The following is a 21,579-nucleotide window of genomic DNA, read 5'->3' on the forward strand; positions in this document are numbered from 1 at the left end:
AGCATGTGTCATATAAATATTTATGTAATTTATACGAATTTACAGAGAAGCCATTCTTAGGATGCTCAGGTCAAGGTCAACATGCTTAACACCGTATAACTAACAGCTATATGTTAGACTATTTTATCAAACCAATCACCAGAACAAATCACAGTCAAGAGACTCAAGTGACATTATGTTTTACTCTTCTGCATGATTTAAATGTTAATGTATTTCTTTCCTATCCAAGGGACTCACTTGGTTGTCATGGCCAGCATCTCCCGGCCGTGTATAAAACTTAATTCCTACAAGAGCAACTCAAGAGTAATGTCAGTAATGTCAGGTATATGCTGCGCAGCTGAGAAATTGATTCTACGCTCAAGTCAACAACATAATATCAAGTGTATCGAGGTAGTATCTAATCTGTATATCGCTACCTTACTTCAGGTAAGTATCGTACTAAGATGAACAAGATTAAGATTTAGTGATAAAAAAAATAAAAATAAAAATAAATAATAATAATAATAATAATTGTATTGTATACTGCTCGGTCATCGAAAATTCACTGAGTATCTCCATTCTAAGCCGGGCATCTAACTTATCTGTTAACGCTGGCCCACTCAGTGGCTAATTAAGCGACCCGTTCAGCTAGACGAAGGGTGCATGTCCAATCTCAGATTTGGGCATTTGGAACAGCAAAGGTCAGACATATTACCAAGCCTACTCAGGCTTCGTTCATCCACGCTTCACATAATTATCCTATAGCGGCTGCTAACATCCTTTGGGTCGAAGTGGCGGTAAAACTTGTATGTGCTAAAGCTCTGTTGCGTCATTAAGGCAGATCTTCTCGTCAGGCGGTCATTCTATCTCTGAACGTTCATCTGGCAATCAGTAGTCTCTAATTTCATGATTAAGGTCGCGCTCATTCATGGCCACTCCAATGCCATATACGTGCTTTCAAGCTTTAGTCTTCAGGCTTCAGACGGCTTCGCCTTCAGCAACCCGGATCCATCACCCTGCCCTCCTCTAACAGAGATCATGTAAATTAAGTCAATCCAGCTAGACCATACTTCACTGAAGGCGTGACTCCCAACACCTTAAAAGCTCAATACTTTAACTCCGTATTTGTTATAATGTTTCGTTTCTCTTTTCAGATTCCTCTTATTTCCCATCCTGATCACGGCTGGGTGTTCCTTCCTCGTCTACAATTACGAAATCTATGTGGTGGTAGGTCTCCGGTGTCCCCAGGGCGTGTGCGAGGGGTTTGGCTCGGAAAGCCCCACAGTTATTTTCGTATAGGATGCCGTAATTGTCATTTGAGGGTGAGTGAAGTGCATAGTTTTTGTCTATCCCTCGGATGCAGTCAGGCTGCTGCTCCCGGCACAGGGGCGGAGTTTCAACCGCTCGTACTACAGCTTCGCTTACCCCTCACAGACAAATTTCAAAACTTTTAGCTTGTTCAAATCAGAGTAAGTCAAAGACGGAGAGACCCAAGAAGTGTAAACATGTAGACCTCACTTCAGGATGGTTATTTCATGATTATGCAGCTTATTGTAGTTATCTTCATTGATCAGCTCATTCTGTAAATCATATTCCGGGGGCTGGTCTCATGTATTTTAGGGTTTGTGATGCCACTAACCCGGGAGGAATGCCGCTCAGTCCCTCTCAGCGTTGTCGTAGTCCTTAAAGCAATCTTGTTAAATGAAAATCTTCCATGGTTGACCTTGAGTATTGTAACTTTGCAGAATGTACTCTAGAATGATTCAAGTTATGTTATCACATTAACAATTTCAAAAATTAGCAATAAATTCTGTTCCTTCTCCTCTGATTAAATTCTTAAAAATCTGCCCAAGATTCTCAGATCTTTCCCCCCCCTATTTTCCAACCTAACGAAGCACCTCTATCTAAAGCCTGGTTCAGGGCTCATTTAGTTGCTGTCCTCAAAAGCTGCAGCCTATCTCCCTCCCAGTATACCGGACATTCCTTCAGGATCGGGGCAGCCACTACAGCAGCCGAACACGGCATCTCTACTGCAGCCATCAAGATCCTAGGCAGATGGTCTTCCTCCTCATTCGAGTCATATATAAGACCTGATTCAAGAATCATCCTTGAAGCTCAGCAAGCTCTCCAGTAAATGGTCCAGGTAAATCCCTATGCAACTACTGGTGGTGGTGGTTATAAAAAAAAAAAAAAAAAGTGTTTGTTCCGTAGTCTAACAGACTGTGTGGCCCGGCGGCCTTGTCTCTGTGGTCTTTAAGGCCGTGTGGCCCGGCGGCCTTGTCTATGGTCTAGCAGGCCGTGTTTGTCTTTGTGGTCTAACAGACCGTCTCTGTGGTCTAAAAGGCCGTGTGGCCCGGCGGCCTTGTCTCTGTGGTCTTTAAGGCCGTGTGGCCCGGCGGCCTTGTCTATGGTCTAGCAGGCCGTGTTTGTCTTTGTGGTCTAACAGACCGTCTCTGTGGTCTAAAAGGCCGTGTGGCCCGGCGGCCTTGTCTCTGTGGTCTTTAAGGCCGTGTGGCCCGGCGGCCTTGTCTATGGTCTAGCAGGCCGTGTTTGTCTTTGTGGTCTAACAGACCGTCTCTGTGGTCTAAAAGGCCGTGTGGCCCGGCGGCCTTGTCTCTGTGGTCTTTAAGGCCGTGTGGCCCGGCGGCCTTGTCTATGGTCTAGCAGGCCGTGTTTGTCTTTGTGGTCTAACAGACCGTCTCTGTGGTCTAAAAGGCCGTGTGGCCCGGCGGCCTTGTCTCTGTGGTCTTTAAGGCCGTGTGGCCCGGCGGCCTTGTCTCTATGGTCTAGCAGACCATGTTTGTCTTTGTGGTCTAACAGACCGTGTGGCCCGGCGGCCTTGTCTCTGCGGTCTAACAGACCGTGTATGTCTCTGTGGTCTATCAGACCGTCTTCGTCCCATTGTCTTAAAGGCCGTGTGGCCCTGCGGCCTCGTCTACTACACTCTACATGTTATCCTCAGGTTCCGTTTAATTACGAAATGGCCTTCTATAATGTAGCTTCCAGCTTATGGCGTTCTATGTCCACACTTACCATGCTAACTCTTGTTCTTCTACTTTCTAGGAACTCCAGGACACAGAATGGTGGGTCAATTTTATTTATCGTTTTGGGGGGTAGGCTCCGTCCTGGTGGAAGCATTATTCCACCTAAATTTCTGGGGGTCGGCTGCGCCCCTGCCTTGATCTTCAGGCAGGATATGCAGAGTCCGGACCCTCAGATTGCGAGCTACGGACGGGGCCTACGCCAAAGAACTTTATTGCTTGCTGGGTTGTTAATAAATGGATAATTGTCACTATATTTTCTCTCCCGAGTCTTTCTGGTAGAAATGGATGCTTAGCATAAAGTTCTGCCGGGAAGACTTAATTGTTACGTCACTTTACCTTTATCTATCTATCCAATCACATTCCAATACTCGTGGTATAAAAGATTGGTCACTTACTCTTGTCTGAGTTCGCAGATGCTGACGCGCCAATTCACCACCATCCTCCCCTCCACCTCCAAGTGGAATCCTTCCCTCCATCCTCCCCACCACCACCAGGATGGTCCCTTCCATACCTCACAGGGGGTCGGCTGCGCCCCTGCCTTGATCTTCAGGCAGGATATGCAGAGTCCGGACCCTCAGATTGCGAGCTACGGACGGGGCCTACGCCAAAGAACTTTATTGCTTGCTGGGTTGTTAATAAATGGATAATTGTCACTATATTTTCTCTCCCGAGTCTTTCTGGTAGAACTATCATTCACCGCCATCTTCAGACCAATTGTCCTTTAAAGGAGGGCTATGGAGTTTCAGGAATTTCTTCGCTGTATTCTCGCTTTTTGCTCGCAGGTTTCTCTATAGAGCTCCCCCTACAGCTTCGAATAGATATTTGACAACACTGTCGAAAAACTTGTTGGCGACTCTCAGATACCAAAGGCTAGTAGATCCACGACATCAAAGCAGACGGGACATTCTTTAAAACGTCTTCTTCATTCGGGTTCGAGCAGCGTGAGGGAGCGCAATAATGATAGAATTTTAGCAGATTTCTTTTTGCCGTAAAGCAATTCGTTACATCGCGAGACCTGATATCACGCGATACTTCCTGACGCCGCGTATAGCGGCCCGCCGGCTCAAAGTTGCAAGTGTGTTTTTTCTGCTCACATGCAATAGGGGGGTGCGAACCAACCACCATTCAACCAGAAAAGAGTAATATAACTTGTTTTCTGCATACCTGCAAATAAGCCTCTTGTTTGGATATTACCTGTATGTTGCATTCTTCTGTTTTGTGACTAAATGTAATGTTTTCTGATAATTACTGCATGAAATGTATTACAGTTTCAATTCTTTATATGTAATTTCAACATTATTTTTATTGTTGAAATATGGTTAAAATGTACTGCTCAATGTACTCAAGGAATTAGGGTAACTATAAATATACTGACAACTCGCGGGAGATTGTTATGGTAAAAGAGATTGGCATGGTAATGGATATGTCAATATTATGTATTTGATCTTGGTGGAATGATCTGCTACACTGCTGCTGCTGTAGAGCAAGTACCGAGACTTGCATTCACAGACATTACATTCATAAGACATGCTGCTGCACATCATGTAATATATACTGTACATGAAGTAACCCTCCAACAAAGCAGGAAATAAGAGAAAAGCCCAAGCCGAGCCCTCTTCAACACAAACATCCAAACAGCACATTTACAGGTTGTACAGCCAATGGCAATAAAGCTGTGGGCAAGAAGACTATAGCTATACTATAGCTATTTGTAAAGCAAATTTGTTATCCTACACAATTGCACAGGGTAATGGGAGAAATGGGAGATACAAGTAACATACACATGATGTTGAGTGGTCATCAGCAGATATATCTGCACAATGATGACAGAGACAGGAAGGGATAGGGAAAACACCCCCAAAACAGCAGATCTATCGCTAAGACATATTGTACTGCATTTTTCTTTTCATGTGACCGCATGTTTACTATCTATGTGTGCCTTGGCTACCTTGCTGACTGTCAATACTTTAATGTAATTTATTTCATGTAATAGTCATGTATTATATCATATTTTTGATATGTGACACTTGTAATGATGAAGCAGTTTAGTACATTTAAAATATATTAATTTAAATGTAACATCAAATAACACATACAGTAAACATTTTAATGAAGTGCTTTCCATGTGCTTTAGTTGTCACGGTACAGTATGTGGCTGTGCTCTATGAGGAAGTAAGCAAAATAGTCTTTTAATTGAATAATAAAACAAATAAACAGGGGAATACAGAGAAGAAACAGAACCAAGTTACTCAAAGACATTAACAATGCAAGACAAGGAACTAACTGAAACAGAGGGTTTAAATACAGAGCAAACAGAGGGAGAAACTAACTAGATAATTACACACCTGAACTGAGGAACCTAATCAATTGGTGCAATATAGGAAGCCAGGGAGGTGCTGGCAGATCAGGGAGCCAGGAAGGATCGGCCTCCATGGCCTTGCCATGGGAGCTTGGCATATCTGGAGCGGGCTCATGGGCGGGAGCAGACTCAGGGGCTGGAGCCATCACTGGACTCTGGTCGGGGGCTGGAGACATCACTGGACTCTGGTCTGGGGCTGGAGCCATCATTGGACCATGGTCTGGGGCTGGAGCCATCACTGGACTCTGGTCGGGGGCTGGAGACATCACTGGACTCTGGTCTGGGGCTGGAGCCATCATTGGACCATGGTCTGGGGCTGGAGCCATCACTGGACTCTGGTCGGGGGCTGGAGCCATCATTGGACACTGGTCTGGGGCTGGAGTCATCACTGGATCCTGGTCTGGAGCCATCACTGGACTCTGGTCGGGGGCTGGAGTCATCATTGGACCCTGGTCTGGGGCTGGAGTCATCATTGGACCATGGTCTGGGCCTGGAGTCATCATTGGACCATGGTCTGGGGCTGGAGCCATCACTGGACTCTGGTCGGGGGCTGGAGACATCATTGGACCATGATCTGGGGCTGGAGTCATCATTGGACCATGATCTGGGGCTGGAGTCATCATTGGACCATGATCTGGGGCTGGAGTCATCACTGGATCCTGGTCTGGAGCCATCACTGGACTCTGGTCGGGGGCTGGAGTCATCATTGGACTCTGGTCTGGGGCTGGAGCCATCACTGGACTCTGGTCGGGGGCTGGAGTCATCATTGGACCCTGGTCTGGGGCTGGAGTCATCATTGGACCATGGTATGGGGCTGGAGTCATCATTGGATCCTGGTCTGGAGCCATCACTGGACTCTGGTCGGGGGCTGGAGTCATCACTGGACTCTGGTCGGGGGCTGGAGTCATCATTGGACTCTGGTCTGGGGCTGGAGCCATCACTGGACTCTGGTCGGGGGCTGGAGCCATCACTGGACTCTGGTCGGGGGCTGGAGTCATCATTGGACACTGGTCTGGGGCTGGAGTCATCACTGGATCCTGGTCTGGAGCCATCACTGGACTCTGGTCGGGGGCTGGAGTCATCATTGGACCCTGGTCTGGGGCTGGAGTCATCATTGGACCATGGTCTGGGGCTGGAGCCATCACTGGACTCTGGTCCGGGGCTGGAGCCATCACTGGACTCTGGTCCGGGGCTGGAGCCATCACTGGACTCTGGTCGGGGGCTGGAGCCATCACTGGATCCTGGTCTGGGGCTGGAGTCATCACTGGATCCTGGTCTGGAGCCATCACTGGACCCTGGTCTGGGGCTGGAGCCATCACTGGATCCTGGTCTGGGGCTGGAGTCATCACTGGATCCTGGTCTGGAGCCATCACTGGACCCTGGTCTGGGGCTGGAGCCATCACTGGACCCTGGCCGGGGGCTGGAGCCATCACTGGACTCTGGCCGGGGGCTGGAGCCATCACTGGACTCTGGCCGGGGGCTGGAGCCATCACTGGACTCTGGCCGGGGGCTGGAGCCATCACTGGACTCTGGCCGGGGGCTGGAGCCATCACTGGACTCTGGCCGGGGGCTGGAGCCATCACTGGACTTTCTTGATCTTCACTGTCGTCACTCCTCCTTTTATGCTTCCGCTCCTCCGTGAGAGATACAAGACCGGTGCGTTGCGCAGGTGTCACTCATCATCAATCACGCCACCGCCATTCTCTCACGGCCCTCGGCCCCCTGCTCGCCACACCATGGTGACAAACAGGTAGGGAACGGAAGATGAACTGAACTAATTTACATGTTAAATTACTAACAATGGCTATGTTTTTACATGCAACCAAATAATCGGATTGACAAATAATGAATCGGACTGAAAATCCTTCATGCAAACACCTTAAATAGATCCGATTGAAAGGGGTATTTTATTCCATTTCTAATCCGATCAAGAGAATATGTAAACACTTGATCGGATTGAAAACTTAAACTGGAAAGGACTGCGCATGTGCCATGACGTACAATGGCGTAATGACGTATGATGCACAGAACGAGCTGCAGCTGTTGTTAAATAACTTGTCGTATTCTAAAATTATCCTACCACTCATCGTCTGTGAAGTGGAGCAGAACAACGTCCCATCAGTCCTCACTTCATACTTTATTACACTTTATTTTGGGCGCGGGAAGGGGCGTTTTTACTGTTTGATCAATTTAAGCAGCACTGCACGGCATAACGGTTCATGTGCTCGTCGTCTCCTAATCAGTTTCATGTTTCAGATCATTCCGACTGAAACAAAAGGTGTGCATGTAAACATAGAAACTTTTTGAAACTTTGTCTAGAACAGAACAGATAAAACAGATAAAAACCAAACTAAAAACCTGACATTAGTTTAATAGTCAACAAATCAAAATATGTGTCTTTAAAGCATGACAAAAGATGATAAAAACATAATGATTGTACTTTAAATTAAAACGTTTAATTTGACATTAATACAAAGTACACTTTTTAAAAAAGGGCTTTTATTTTATTAATATTGTGTTATCTGCAAGTCATTCAAAACTTTACGTTTTGAATTACACTACAAGTGCACATTTCTACTCTATCTGCCATTGGTTGGACAAACACATAGACCCGCCCCCAAGCTCACACTATTGGTTGAATCAGTGTTGCTGTTAGGCTGGTCAGAATGCACATTCAAACAGAAAAATATTTGATAGTGCCACAGATTCAGTGCTTACACTTTTGGGGGGAATCAGGCTAATTGCCTTTGCATATTAAATTGATATAAAGTGTTTTGACATAAAATAATTACGCAGTTCACCTTTAAATAAAACAAGTGTGCCGACATTATACATGTACAATTTTACAATAAAATTGACATTTAAGCATTCAAGAGGTTAATTTGCAAAGAAACTTTTGTTGGATGAAAGGATGAAAAGACACATTTGATAAGTTCTGTAACGGTGCCTGCAGACATCAAGCTTTACAGTGTATCCTGTTGCCTGGGGGTTGAAATAGAGAGTGAAAGAGAGATGGAGAGGTATTCTGGGAAAGGTTACCATCAAAGATTCATACACTTGTCTCTTTTGAAGAGCTGTCTTTGAAAAAGATAGTGAGATGTCTGTTCTCTTCACCTGAATGGACACAAACCCCTCCAGGGATAATGGCAAATAACTACCAGTACACAAAACACAAAATGAAGGCAGGTTAAAAAGTCTTCGAAAATATTAGCATATTAAAGAGAATCTGAATCATGCATTCAAAGATATTATGATTAATGTGTTTTTAAAAGTGTGCCAATACACTCATACTATTTTAATGAAAGGATTACATGTAATGACTCTAAAAATGTCATGTGGTGTAACTATCAAGTAAAAAGTAATAATGTATTTTGATTAGAGTGTCCACAATAATGATTAATTCTTTAAAAAAATGTTACATATATATTTTTAAAGGTACAAATATTATGAATATTAATTCATAAATATCATTATGTTTTTAGAGAGTCGCACCACATGACATTTGGTAACACTTGAGTATAATGTTCCTTCATTAATAAATAAGAACAAATGAGTAACACAATATTAACATTCTAGTATAGCTACTATTAACAAACAACAAATTCCAGTTAACGAATTAGTAAGTAATAGAACTCAGTTGAATGCAGTAGTTCACTGTTAGCTAATCATTTTTTCATACCTCCTAGAGGACTAAGACTATGCAGGTTCATAATTAATGTGGATAATGCATAATGTATAATATTCTAAAGTTAAGATCATGGTAACCTATAATAGATCATGGTAACCTAAACCTACTAGTAATAACTCAAGTATTACCAAATCCTTCAGAAGGAATTACTAATTATTTGGAACAGTAGTCTAAAGTGAAAAGCATGACAACTTCCTACTGACTAAAGTCATTGTAAGCTTTTGAGGTTTTTAAGGTTTTGAAGTTTGACGGATTTGGTAACACTTGAGTCATTACTTGTGGGTTACCATGATCTTCACTTTAAAATACTGGTCTAATTGGCCAGTAATTCCTTTAGAAGGATGTAGTAACATGAGTCATTACTATCCAACCTTACAAAAACATCAAAATCTTACGAGTCATTCAGTCATTACTAGGGAGAAATTATGCTTTTCACTTTAGAATACTGTTCCAAATAAATGAGTAATTTCTTCAGAAGGATTACTTAAATAATTACTAGTACGTTACCATGATCTTTACTTTAGAATTAATTATACAGCGTGCTTTACTCCCATTATGAAACTGTATAGTAGTTCAGTTGCACTTTGTTTTACAGTACATGCACTTATGTGTACTTACAGTGTAGTGACCTAAGAAAGTACTGGATAATATAAGGTAACCTCATGGGTTAAGGTTAGGTTTAGGGGTAGGTTCAGGGTTAGTACCTAGTTATTTCCCAGTTATTGTGATTACTATAATAAGTATGTCAGCGTGAATACGTGTCTATTTTTATGTAAAGTGTAGTTCTACTACTACATTAAATTACGTTTTCATACACATTGAAACGTATAAAATTGACATATTGACAGCACTAAAACGTGAATGATTTACGTATAAACAACTTTACCGACGTACAACTTTGTACTTATTCCTATTTATGCATATTAAAATCGTGGCTTTAATGTTTTGACTATTGTATTCAATTGTCATATCAATGACATGACCATTTTGTAATATTTCGTTTGTTTGCCGTGAGATACAAAAGGCATTTTCTCCTCATAGAATTAGTTTCTTTACACATTAGTTTTCATCAGCGACTGACAATAGAACCATAAAATACACCAAAACACAACATATATTCACAAAAGACATCGATTTTGTTTGCTCGCTGTAATCCAAATCTTTAGAATCCATATGTTTGTGAGGAACAGATCCAAATTCAGCCCTTTATGATCTTCATCTCCAAATTAGCAGCGACCGTAAACGTCAAATCCCGCGCTCGTTATGATGAATTCAAAATCAAAGACTGCACCCTCAAGAAGGGTTATGACATGTTTTACGGCAGTGATATCGAACGCTCATTCGCTCTTGCTTCGTCAAAGATAGTGACATGCTGTTTTGATGTACATTTGAAATTGGGAAATTTGCGCCATCACGGAGTGAAGCCGGATTAACATTTTCATGGATAAATAGTTTAAAGGCCCCCTGTGGTAAAAATCAAGATTTTGATGTTGTTTATGTCTATGTGGTATGTTTTAAGACAAACCATGTACAAATTCATAAGTCCAAACCATTGATGAGTATTTTCTCCTTAAAGGACAAGTTCGGTATTTTACACTTAAAGCCCTGTTTACAGATCGTATCTGATGAAATAGAACGGTTAAGATTAAAATTTGGACACATGCTGCTGTCGCGAGAATTTTAGGTTTATTTAGGACCTATTTTGCCAAACGTGTCACACCCGTGATTCTTCCGTTGAGAGCTTGAATAATAGACACTCAAGCGGCGGAGTAATACCGCACCTCACTCAGCACATTTAATACAAGTCATGGAGTTGGACAAAAACTACGATAAAACCTGTTGGAAAGCATCTTTTTCAGCGATTTTTTTTGGGACCGTATCAGTGAACACCCCTGACCACTCGGTGAGTTTCACGTCTTTGTAAACGAAAGTTTAATGTGTTTTAGGAAGGAATCTTCCTGTGGCCATAGACAACCATTGTGGGGGTGAGGGGGGAAAGCGATATAAACCTAAAATTCTCGCGACAGCAGCATCTGTCCAAAGTTTAATCTTAACCGTTCTATTTCATCAGATACGATCTGTAAACAGGGCTTTAAGTGTAAAATACCGAACTTGTCCTTTAAAACTGCAGACAGTCTCAAAAACGCGGGTTGAAATCACTGGTGTTTCTGATGTCACAAACTACCTTGTAACCAATCAGGTCTACGTGTGATCGTCAACGAGTGGATCTCTGAGCTGGTGTGAGTGAGTGGAGGCGGGGCTAATTTGCATATTCATAGAGCCGCGTATAAATGAGGCAAGGGTGTTGAGTTACATTCATAAAAAGGACAAATTAAGTGAAATTGCAAAAGACTAACCGTGACACACAGTCATGAGGGTCTACAGGGGTCATCTCTGTGATGTCATTTCCTGTTTAATGTTGGTAAAACCAAATTACTTTAATTTGGTGGAAAAAAGTTTTCCAATATTAATAAGCTGCAAATATGTATATTAGGCTATTATTATGTATATTATGTGTGTGTGTGTGTGTGTGTGTGTGTGTGTGTATAGAGAGAGAGAGAGAGAGAGAGAGAGAGAGAGAGAGAGAGAGAGAGAGAGAGAGAGAGAGAGAGAGAGAGAGAGAGAGAGAGAGAGAGAGAGAGAATGATAGAAAATATTGTACTGTATTTATGCATTATAAAATAACTTGTTTTCATTTTTAATCTATGTTTTTGTTTGTGATCAAACTACATGCTGAATACAATGATCTATTTAAAGCCTCTTAGCCCTGAGTTAGATGTGTGATGTGACAAACATTCTTGTATGGCCTTGCACGTTGCCTTTTAAATGAAGTATTGCCAACCAAAGCAAGTTCTGACTAAACAAGAATAGAATGGCGAGGATTTTTGTTGTGATGTGCTAATTGCAGAGCTTTATGCATCGTAAGTGGTTTTGTTTTCAAAGGAGGATGCCAGCGCTCCGTTTTGAGGACCCCTTTTCAGAACATGACGGATAGCGCTATTTGCAAACTCTTTGCATCTGCTAAGCTGCAGGGTGTTTGGCCAACCCACCTGCAGAAGGCAAGTAGAATTTCTCATGACAAAGACTCATGATTACCTAATACATATCACACACATACAAATTCTAGCCCGGCAGAACGCTACACGATTCCATGCATCAAAGTGAGAGGAAAGGCAAAGCGCATTCTAACTTGTTGCCACCAGCGGGGAAGCATTTCCATCGCCTTGGCAACTTGCCACAGATGTGAGACTATTTGAAAGTGCGGCTGCTGTGAATAAGTGACATCACGGCGCCGGTCCGTCTGTAGTGCGAGACCCATGAATCTACGGTAAAGACTATGGGAATGGCTCTGCAGTGTGGCAAGGCTGGCACACAAAATGAATTAAATGAGTTAGGCTAAATGGTGATTCATTCACTCTACTTAAACAAAAACCTTCTGGAGAATGTTTGAATGGAGAATGCTTGCCTACAGTAATATATGTTCATGACTCCATGACCAATCATAGCCAGTTTATGACCAACTGGATGTTGTCATAAACATCAACAACATCCTGCTCTTTCAGTGCTTCAAGTGTTTGAGCACTTCACAAGAATTTTGCAAATGAATATTGACTGATTCCTTTTTGTATAAATGTTTTACAAAATTGCTTTCCTACTGTAATTAGAGAGATTTTTTCAGTTCATTGGCATAGCTTCCAAAAAAGACCATTTATGTTCAATTATAAATATATACACCTCTGGGCTGTTGAATGCTTGATTCTGATTGGTTAATGAACATTAGGTGTGCAGTTATTTTCCGGTAAACACTGCTTTAATTCCAGGCAGGTCTTATTATATGTCCATATCACTTCACCTAATTGTTTCAGTTATTTCAATGGTCCTTACAGCTTACAATAGCGACAGAACCAAAAACCCATAAAGACACTGACCAAGCAAATAAACATACAAACAATAGGATTAAAATGAATAACTTCACACAAACCCATCAAACACAGTTAATCAATCAGTCATTCTGTCTCTTTATCTTTTTTATCAGTGTGAGGGAAACTCACACAACTTGCCTGAATAAAAACTGCCTGTCTAGATTGATGAATATCTCTTTCCTGAGAACACAACTCATACTTCCAAGGTAACACTATACAGTAAGTTTCCATTATGTGTCTAGTAGGTAACATTATGTGACTACATTAGTTAATCCGTCAATGTTTTAATGGACCTGCACTAACATGAACTAAGAATGACCAGTTTGTATTTGTATTAACGTTAACAAAGATTGCTATGTATAACAAAAGCTATGTAACATTTTAACTTGAGGAAGTGAATCCACAACAATAGCCTTACAATAATTCAAGGGGGTTTTGAACTAGGTGGATGAAATCAACATAAGCCTACAAAACCACTTCTATGGATCATTTTCATAATTAGATTTTTGATTAACAAACGGGTTACTGAGATATTGCCTCTGTGAAAATTCCCATTATGACAACTTGCCCCGGTTTTTTAAAAGCACAGGCAAACAATGAAATTATGTTTGTTCATTATTAGCGAGGAAAATTTTTTTTGTATCTTTTTCATTATCTCTGTTTTGGAAACACACATACATAAATCCACACGTGCACACACACACACACGTTTCACTCAGCAGCCTCTTATGTGCGCTCGAGCCCCTCCGCAGTTACAGGTCGCGCGCTGCTCCATCATCACGGGAGCTCGTGACTGACCGGTTTCTCCTCGCGCAGTGACTGTCAAAGCTCGAGCGGGTGGCGCCTCCCCTTTTCCTCTATATATGACCAGCCTCAACTCCTCCGCTGTCTCACACAGTGCGTTCACACTCAGAGAGGAGATGTGGTCAGGATAGAACTGCTCTTCTTTTCTTGCGTGCACCAAATTGCGTTTTTACTCGAAACCTCTTGTTGCGTCCCGCGCACGCTTGTTGTTTTCGTTCCCCTTTCTCGTTCAGCTCTTTGTGGTTTTATTTATTACAATGAAGGCCAGCGCACCGGTTCGCCCTCACAAGGTTTCTTCTGGCTGCAGTCAGCTCCCCTTGCGTTATTTGACGGAGCGCAGCCGATGCAAAATGGAAGAGGAGGATCTTTTCTGTCTGCAGTACGACATGAACGACTGCTACAGCCGACTCAAGCGCCTGGTGCCCACTATTCCGCAGGATAAGAAAGTCAGCAAAGTGGAGATCCTCCAGCATGTCATTGACTATATCCTGGACCTGCAGCTGGCGTTGGAGACGCACCCGTCTCTCCTGAAACAGACGAGCCCACCCGCCTCCACACGGACCCCTCTCACACAGATCAACACAGAGCAGGTAAGCAGGACCCGAAACATTCACTTAAAGACTGAGCTGATAATGGTAATAAAGGTGTAATAAAGGCACTGATAAAGGCTCAGTAGCCTCATTACGCACGGAAGTGACAATAGTGTGTTTCTAACTGCACCAAACCACATAAGATGCTGTAGACCCGGAGGCCTGTGTTTCCTTGATCTTTATAAATGTTAAAACAATTTAATGTCTTCTTCAATTTTGTTCATCTATCTAATCTTATTTATATCTTTCATGTAGGCTATAATACATATCATCTTAGAGATATGCATATTGTATTACATCTAAATCGTTGTATATGTGTGTAAATATATGAATATTTATGATATATAATCTCCTCTATGATCATTCTTTTTTTAATTGACTCCATGTACAATAGCTTATTGTTGGTTATTGTGGCCCTCATGTCACCTCACCATTATCCGCAGTAAGAATGAACGCACCTGTTTCCTTTGCTTTCAGAGGACGACGGGTGTCAATAAGGAGGACTCGATTTTGTGTCGCTGAAATGTTGCACACCGGTGAGTACATATTAAAAGTTCAATATGAAATATCGTCAAAGGGCTCATTTCATGTCTCGTGTGCGGTCAGTTACGTATAATAATTCCTCCGATACACTGGGGAATTCTCACTGGGTCTAAAGATAATCGGTTCTTCGGCACGTCCATTCGTAGTCCTGCATTTGGTTTTCATGAAGATACCTTGTATTTATTTTCAAATGATTTCCCATCATTTTCACACGTTCCTTTACTATTAAAGCATGACTCCTGAATTTATACTAATTATTTCATTACCATTTTTTTTTTAACAAAATAATTTTGTTGTCAAAATATTTCCACATTTTTCTTGCTAAATCAACTGCCATTTTGATGCAACAAAGCACCTGCATTAAACTACACCAAGTATTTTAATCATCCCGCATTAAGACATATTTCAGACAAGCTTGAACACATGAATGCAGCAGTGGGAACAGCCACAAAAATGCTTTTCATTACCCAGAATCCACAGCTAAAGAACAGGGCTGAACTGTCAGGATAATTGGTTAACAGACTTCCAATGCAGCTGCGATGGCTATTGTTAATTGAGTCATGACAGTAAAAACCTCATATATTGGAAGTTATTACCATAATATTCCTGTTAGTATGAATGCTGTTTTGAACGGACTGTGACTCTGGCAGCCGCTCGAACCCAGCTGTACGTTGCGCAAGATCTGTCCATCTTGTGGTGGTCTTGCTAACAGGGGGGTTTGTTGGTAGCTTCAGACTGAAGCGTCAGGGACGTTTGGCCCGCAGCTGTGTGTTGGAGCGGGTGCATATGTGTGTGTGTGTGTGTGTGTGTGTGTGTGTGTGTGTGTGTGTGTGTGTGTGTGTGTGTGTGTGTGTGTGTGTGTGTGTGTGAGGTTAGCGGTCCGGGCCCCGTGTAGCACTGCGCTTGTTGTTTGACCTGGTTTGTTTTGGGTTGTTGATCAAGCATGCCCTCTGTTTTGTCGGTGGCGCCAGTCAGTCTGGAGCACACAGTTCACACACCCCTTCTATTCATTCCTCTCTCACAGGTGTGCACTGAACCCATCCAAAGCCAAGCCCAGCTTCACCAGGGAATCCAACACACACCAGGCCCAATCGCAGGGGAGCAGCACTGAAACTAATAGCTACTAAATCATAATATGTAAACATTTTAACGTCAGCTGTCAAAGATGCGGTGAAGCCAGCCAGCCAGATTTCTCCAGTGCCCATGTTCTCTCTCGGGGGGGATATTCTGAATTTGGACAGAGAATCCACCCCCCCCCACCCCTTTCACACCACTGAAATTTTAATTTGAACAAGACACCTCAGATTAAAAAAAAAAAAAAAACCCTGCATCTAATTTTACTAAAACCATCAGACTGTAAAGCTTTATGACTCAAAATGAAAATGTAAACATCCGACATCTATTGTCAGGTGATTTGTGCTGAACAGGGATTTCCCTGCTGTTTAATATTGTAAAGAACCACGATAAGTGTTGACTTAAATAATGCTGTACATAACAACGAGGATGTTCTATAAATGTACGTGTAAGAGAATATATGTTCAACCAGCTGATTGTAATTATTCTAAAATATTTTTTATCGAAAATGTTTCGTTTCTGTAAATATTGTGTTTTCACATAAGTGTAGTGAATGATTATTACATGATGTTCTGCTAATAAAGGTCTCACATCATAAAACGGATTTGCTTGTGCTCGGTTTTCTGTGCATTAATTTAGCGGCGAGCGCAATCACTGGAAACATACATTAAACTGCTATTGGATTCTGTGGTAGAAACGGTTTCATTTAAATCAGTTAACATCACTGCAGCGCTGCTTTACTGAAGGCATGGGATATTATTATATTACAATTTATAGAATGCATTATTTGAGATGAATAAATGAAAACATTTCTAAACAATAACTCACGCATAAGAGAAAGGCATTTACAAAACCCTGTTTTGAAATACAAATTGTCCATAATTTCTTCAGTTTTAGAAATGGTGACTGGGTTTGTTTACCATAAAGGCGGGAAATAATTTCATAGCATGCATAATTCAGGCCTAACTGTGTGCAGAATATTACTATTATTCCATTAGGTGAACATCTCAAATCGCTGCTTTATGTGTGATCTTTTGAGAACATTTTCATTTCTAACTCATATGTGCCTATTCAAGTGGAGCTTTTTGCCTACGGAAACATTATTTTTTAAATAGTTTTATACATTGTAAAAAAGTGGTAACCTGCAATTGTTACGTTAAAGAGCTATTTCTACCTAAGCTTAGTTTTAAATGAGTTATGTTGGTGTAACCTAATATATTTCGGTTAATTCAGTCATTTTAAATAGCATTTTTTTTATTGGGTTAAAAATCAATTAATTTAGATGAAGCACATTTTTAGGTTACCTTTTTTTTCTTTCTTAGCGTAGGTCACTTAAAGTCTCACTTAAGGTGATTGAATTCATAAACTCAGTGGATAAAAGAGATAATGTTTGAGGGAAGGAAAAATGTCTTCAACAAGACTGTCATTTATTTCGGCTTATTCTCTCTCTGTCCTGGATCTGGCGTTCTGTTTGTTATTTCTTGCTTGCAAACAAAAAGATTTGATTTTTTTTAAAATCAGACTTCACTTAAGGTGCAGTATGGCGGCCTTCACTGTTAGAACACGGATACTCCCAGCCAGGGATCCCAAAAAATACATGATGATAAATTGTCAAAAATATTATAATATGTTCTAATGTCTAATATTATTTTAGAGATAAAAAATTATCTGACTACTTGTCACTGTTTGGGAAAACTACAATAGAAAAACAATACCAGCTCATCTTTTTATTTGAATATCTCAACCGGAGAAAATGATATTGAAAATCTTTAATAAAAATGAAACCAGATTTTGTTTGACTTTTCTTGCATTGTTCATTGTGTATCTGCGGACTCTTCCGCTTGAGCCTGCAGTCTCTTCTCTGATTGTGCCCCCTAATGGACTGATCTATTCTAGAGTAGATTATGCAAAAAACACAATAAGACAGTTGAACCAAATATGCAGATTCTGCAGGTTATTCTACGTTTTATCTCTGCTAACATTGTTTGCATAGTAAAATCAATTCTGACAAAAGAAAACCCCCAAGCGTTTTTGCACAGTTAGCAATCCCCCCTTTCCTCTCTTTATCCCTCTCAAGGTTAAAAACAACGGAGCCCGTAGATGTCCGTGGGATACTGTAGATACCGCCTGCAGATTTGCAGCGTCTCCCAGCATGCTCTGGGGGTCACAGCGTCACATGTTCTCAGATTCTCAGGTTTTGTGCTTCTCAGCTATTTTCAGCCTCACCCAAATGAAAAATCCCAAAAGAGCAGGGGGAATATTGAGGAAAAGAAAAAGATGTGACCCGCTGCCACCGCGCGCACACTAATAGAGGCTCCTGAGGGCCCCTCAATCCCAGCAGGTACAAAATGCACCTGTGTTGCTACTACACACACTCAACTTACTGCTTATGTTGTTCAGGTGGAGCACAAACCAACACAACGGAAACAGACACACCTCCCCGAGCTGTCAATCATCTGCTCTGTGATCAGCTACTGATTCCAGTCAATTAAACGGATTCATTCAATTAATATTCCAGAATATTTCCTGAAAACATCACAACATTGCTCGCTTCCTTTTTTCCACTTCAACAGTTATCATTTTTCCATCCGCAAGTGGGAAAGTGTGTTTATAAGTCTGCATTACTGTTTGTTTGATTGGTGGCGTCTTGTCTGGCTCTACGCAGTGAAGAGGCAACTGTGGGAAATGATCACATCCTGTTTGATAAGAATAGGCCTCCGTGTAGCGCTGGTCAAACTCAGCAGAGCAGCAGTCAAACAAGGATCAGTGGTCTGGAAATGTTTTCGGCCAACAGTGTTATTATCAAAACAAGCAGCTTGTGGCTGCTGTTGTAAAGTCGGGATTGTTTGAACAGGTGTGAGACAGTATGACATTGTGTGTGCGCGTGTGGGTAAATGTGTGTGTGTGCGCATCTGTCTGTTTCAAACTGTATTCAATAATAAAAGTCATCATTTGAAAAACAGCAGGCCAGTGTGGGCAGTAATAGATATAAGATCAATATTTTTAAGATTCTTTATGTAATTATACACTGCTAACGTTCGGACACGCTCAACTGGATTGATGTTGCAAAATATTACATCTAAAATCTATCTATCTATCTATCTATCTATCTATCTATCTATCTATCTATCTATCTATCCATCATTTTTTTTAAAGATGCTTTATTCAGCAAAGATGCATTTAATTACTCAATTACGTAAAGTTAAGACCTTTATAATGTTAAAAAGTATTTAAAATAATTGTATTTTTTTAAGTATATTGCAGCACAGTTGTTTTTAACATAAAATAGAAATGATTTCTTGTGCATTAAATCAGAATGATTTCTAAAGGAGAATGTCATGCTGAAAACTGAAGTGGCTGATGAAAAAATAAGATTTGCCATCATTTTAAAATCTTTCACTAAATTACAGTTTGTCTATTATGAAAGTGCTTCTTTTGTAATGTTTAATTATGTGCTTATGTTTAATATATAGAAAAGATAATTGAAGCAAATATTGGAACTGTTTAAAATGTTTAAAACTGTTTAATGCTGTTAATAAGCATCTCAGCGTGAACATCTTGAAGAGAAGGAAAATGTCCAGAGCTTGCAAGGCATTAAACAATTATTTAGTTTGATAGATATATTACTATTCTAAATGGCAAACCGTAATAATAAATATTAAAAGCATGGTGTGTCCGAACTTTATTTGGTTGTAAATACGCCATTATATCTAGACATCAGTGCTTCCCATTTTGGGTACCCAATTGTAACAGCCATTTAAACAGTTAGCACCCCCTTTTGCATTAAAGCAGCCTATCAAGACTAAAAACACAATCTAGTCCTATACGATTTTCCTCTCAACCGTGAACATTTAGTCTTCATTTTATGGTCATCAAGGGGCTTGATTCCCTCTCCTCCAGCTTCCTTGACCCCCCACAGAGAGAAATGGACAGGGAGAGGTGGAGAGATGGAGCGAGGGAGCGAGGGAGCAGAACACGCCGGGTCCTGAACAGCACCTGATTACAGGCTAATAGCCTCAGAGTGATTGAACATCTCAGGCTTCTGGCTAATTGGTGCTATTTAAAGTAGCTATTAGCACACAATGGCAGTCACTCACTCATAAACAAAGACAAGATCTGGCCCCTGAAAATATGGTAAGATGGAAAGATGAGTTACATTTGGAAAGACTTGAATACCGATTTACCAGCATTGAAGTAACAAAAAGAAACAAACTATCTTTCAGATTTATTTCAATAAATTAATTTTTATATTTTTAAATTGTAGTAATAAATTATTTATAGTTTCGATGTGTTTTTGTAGCTAAATCTTTAGTTCCTTGCTCTGAAGAATAACTGTATACATGTATATTTAACATTTATTTTTGTTATACTTATTGCATTTAGTTTCATTAATGTTTCCACATGAATTGACATTAATTGATATCTTCATTAGATTTGTGGCAGATACAGCTGATGAAACACACAAACACACACACACACACACACACACACACACACACACTTTAAAAATCACAAATAAAACATAATTGCTACTGTACATATGCATGTATACATATACAGTACCATATAATTACACTACACGCTTTATTTGTGGCATATAATAAATGTGAATAAAATGAAAATAATATTAATAGTAATAAAAAACATTTCAAACAAAATGATAAAATATTAAATTCAAAATATTAAAATCAATATAAGGTTGCTAAATTTAAATTGAATACAAATTGAGTAAATATGAACAATACGCTGCTGTTCTCAGCTCAACTTCTGCCATTAGTTTTGAAAAATAGTTTTTTGGTTCAGTCAGTGTTCAAGCGTATTTACGGTCTGTGAGGTTGAGATGTGGTTGGTAATTATTAGTTTGAGAGGCGCTTCTCAAAAGCCTCTTGATTCATTCAAGACAAGTATGAGTTTTTATAAATAAAGCGCACTGGTTCAATATAGATATAGATATTGAATCTAAGTCATTATGCGGCAGCATATGGAAGCACTCTGAGGGCTTGCGTGTCTGATTGTAAGTAAAATAGGTCTATGCTGTGAGCATGTTTCTTTCAGCCGCCAAAACACCTCATTTATTCAAAATCAATGTTTCTTATTGTGCCAGGCAGCAGAATAATCATACAGGAGAGAAGAAAGAAAATGAAGAGAGAAAATAGGAGGACAAATGATTAGAAGAACGAAGGAAAAAGTCACATAGAAAAGAGTGGGATGCGAAGTGTGAAAGGGAAAGTAATGAAAGAGAAAAGGCTCGGGTAGATTCATTGCCAACGTTCAGGTCCTGAGAGACGGAGAATGAATTACAGAAATGAGCCTTGTAAACCATGCCAGGGCCTTTGCCTCTCATTTAAATGACTCCTCCCCCCATTCACCCTTCTATCCCTGGAGAACGAGTGATTAGAGAGGAGGGTGAGGGATCTGGATCACTGCTGTCAGGAAGGGACGCCAGCCGTGCTAGAGGAACACGACCCTGAGGTGGAATGATCACACGGGCAATATGTCACAGCAAATGCCGGTGCAGGGTGCCAGGGCCACATCCACAGGTTTCCTGGCACACAGACACTTGGCACCATGTTCA

At 40.9% G+C, this 21,579-nt stretch overlaps 1 protein-coding gene and 1 long non-coding RNA gene across 3 annotated transcripts; both read left to right on the forward strand.

Moving 5' to 3' along the window:
* The first annotated feature begins 520 nt into the window (after positions 1-520).
* LOC307005879 lies at positions 521-3,681 on the forward strand. Of its 2 annotated transcripts, XR_013799347.1 has the most exons (3): positions 521-2,122; positions 3,043-3,062; positions 3,437-3,681. It is a non-coding gene; the product is annotated as an uncharacterized lncRNA (long non-coding RNA). The 2 variants fall into 2 exon arrangements; XR_013799346.1 differs by having other exon boundaries at positions 3,043-3,681.
* Positions 3,682-13,773: 10,092 nt separating this feature from the next.
* On the forward strand, positions 13,774-17,801 carry id4 (inhibitor of DNA binding 4). Its single transcript, XM_079625794.1, has 3 exons — positions 13,774-14,387; positions 14,865-14,923; positions 15,955-17,801. The coding sequence occupies exons 1-2, from the start codon at positions 14,055-14,057 to the stop codon at positions 14,907-14,909; spliced, it is 378 nt and encodes a 125-aa protein (XP_079481920.1). The 5' UTR covers positions 13,774-14,054; the 3' UTR covers positions 14,910-14,923; positions 15,955-17,801.
* Positions 17,802-21,579: the final 3,778 nt, after the last annotated feature.

The sequence above is a fragment of the Phoxinus phoxinus genome (assembly GCF_949152265.1).
Source record: "Phoxinus phoxinus genome assembly, chromosome: 10".
NCBI classification, from domain to species: domain Eukaryota; kingdom Metazoa; phylum Chordata; class Actinopteri; order Cypriniformes; family Leuciscidae; genus Phoxinus; species Phoxinus phoxinus.

What these genes read in the sequence shown, in the direction of transcription:
- id4 (XM_079625794.1), top strand. Translation starts at nt 14,055, where the DNA reads ATGAAGGCCAGCGCACCGGTTCGCCCTCACAAGGTTTCTTCTGGCTGC. An exon ending in CACAGATCAACACAGAGCAG is followed by an intron (nt 14,388 to 14,864) that starts GTAAGCAGGACC and finishes CTTTGCTTTCAG; the next exon opens with AGGACGACGGGTGTCAATAA.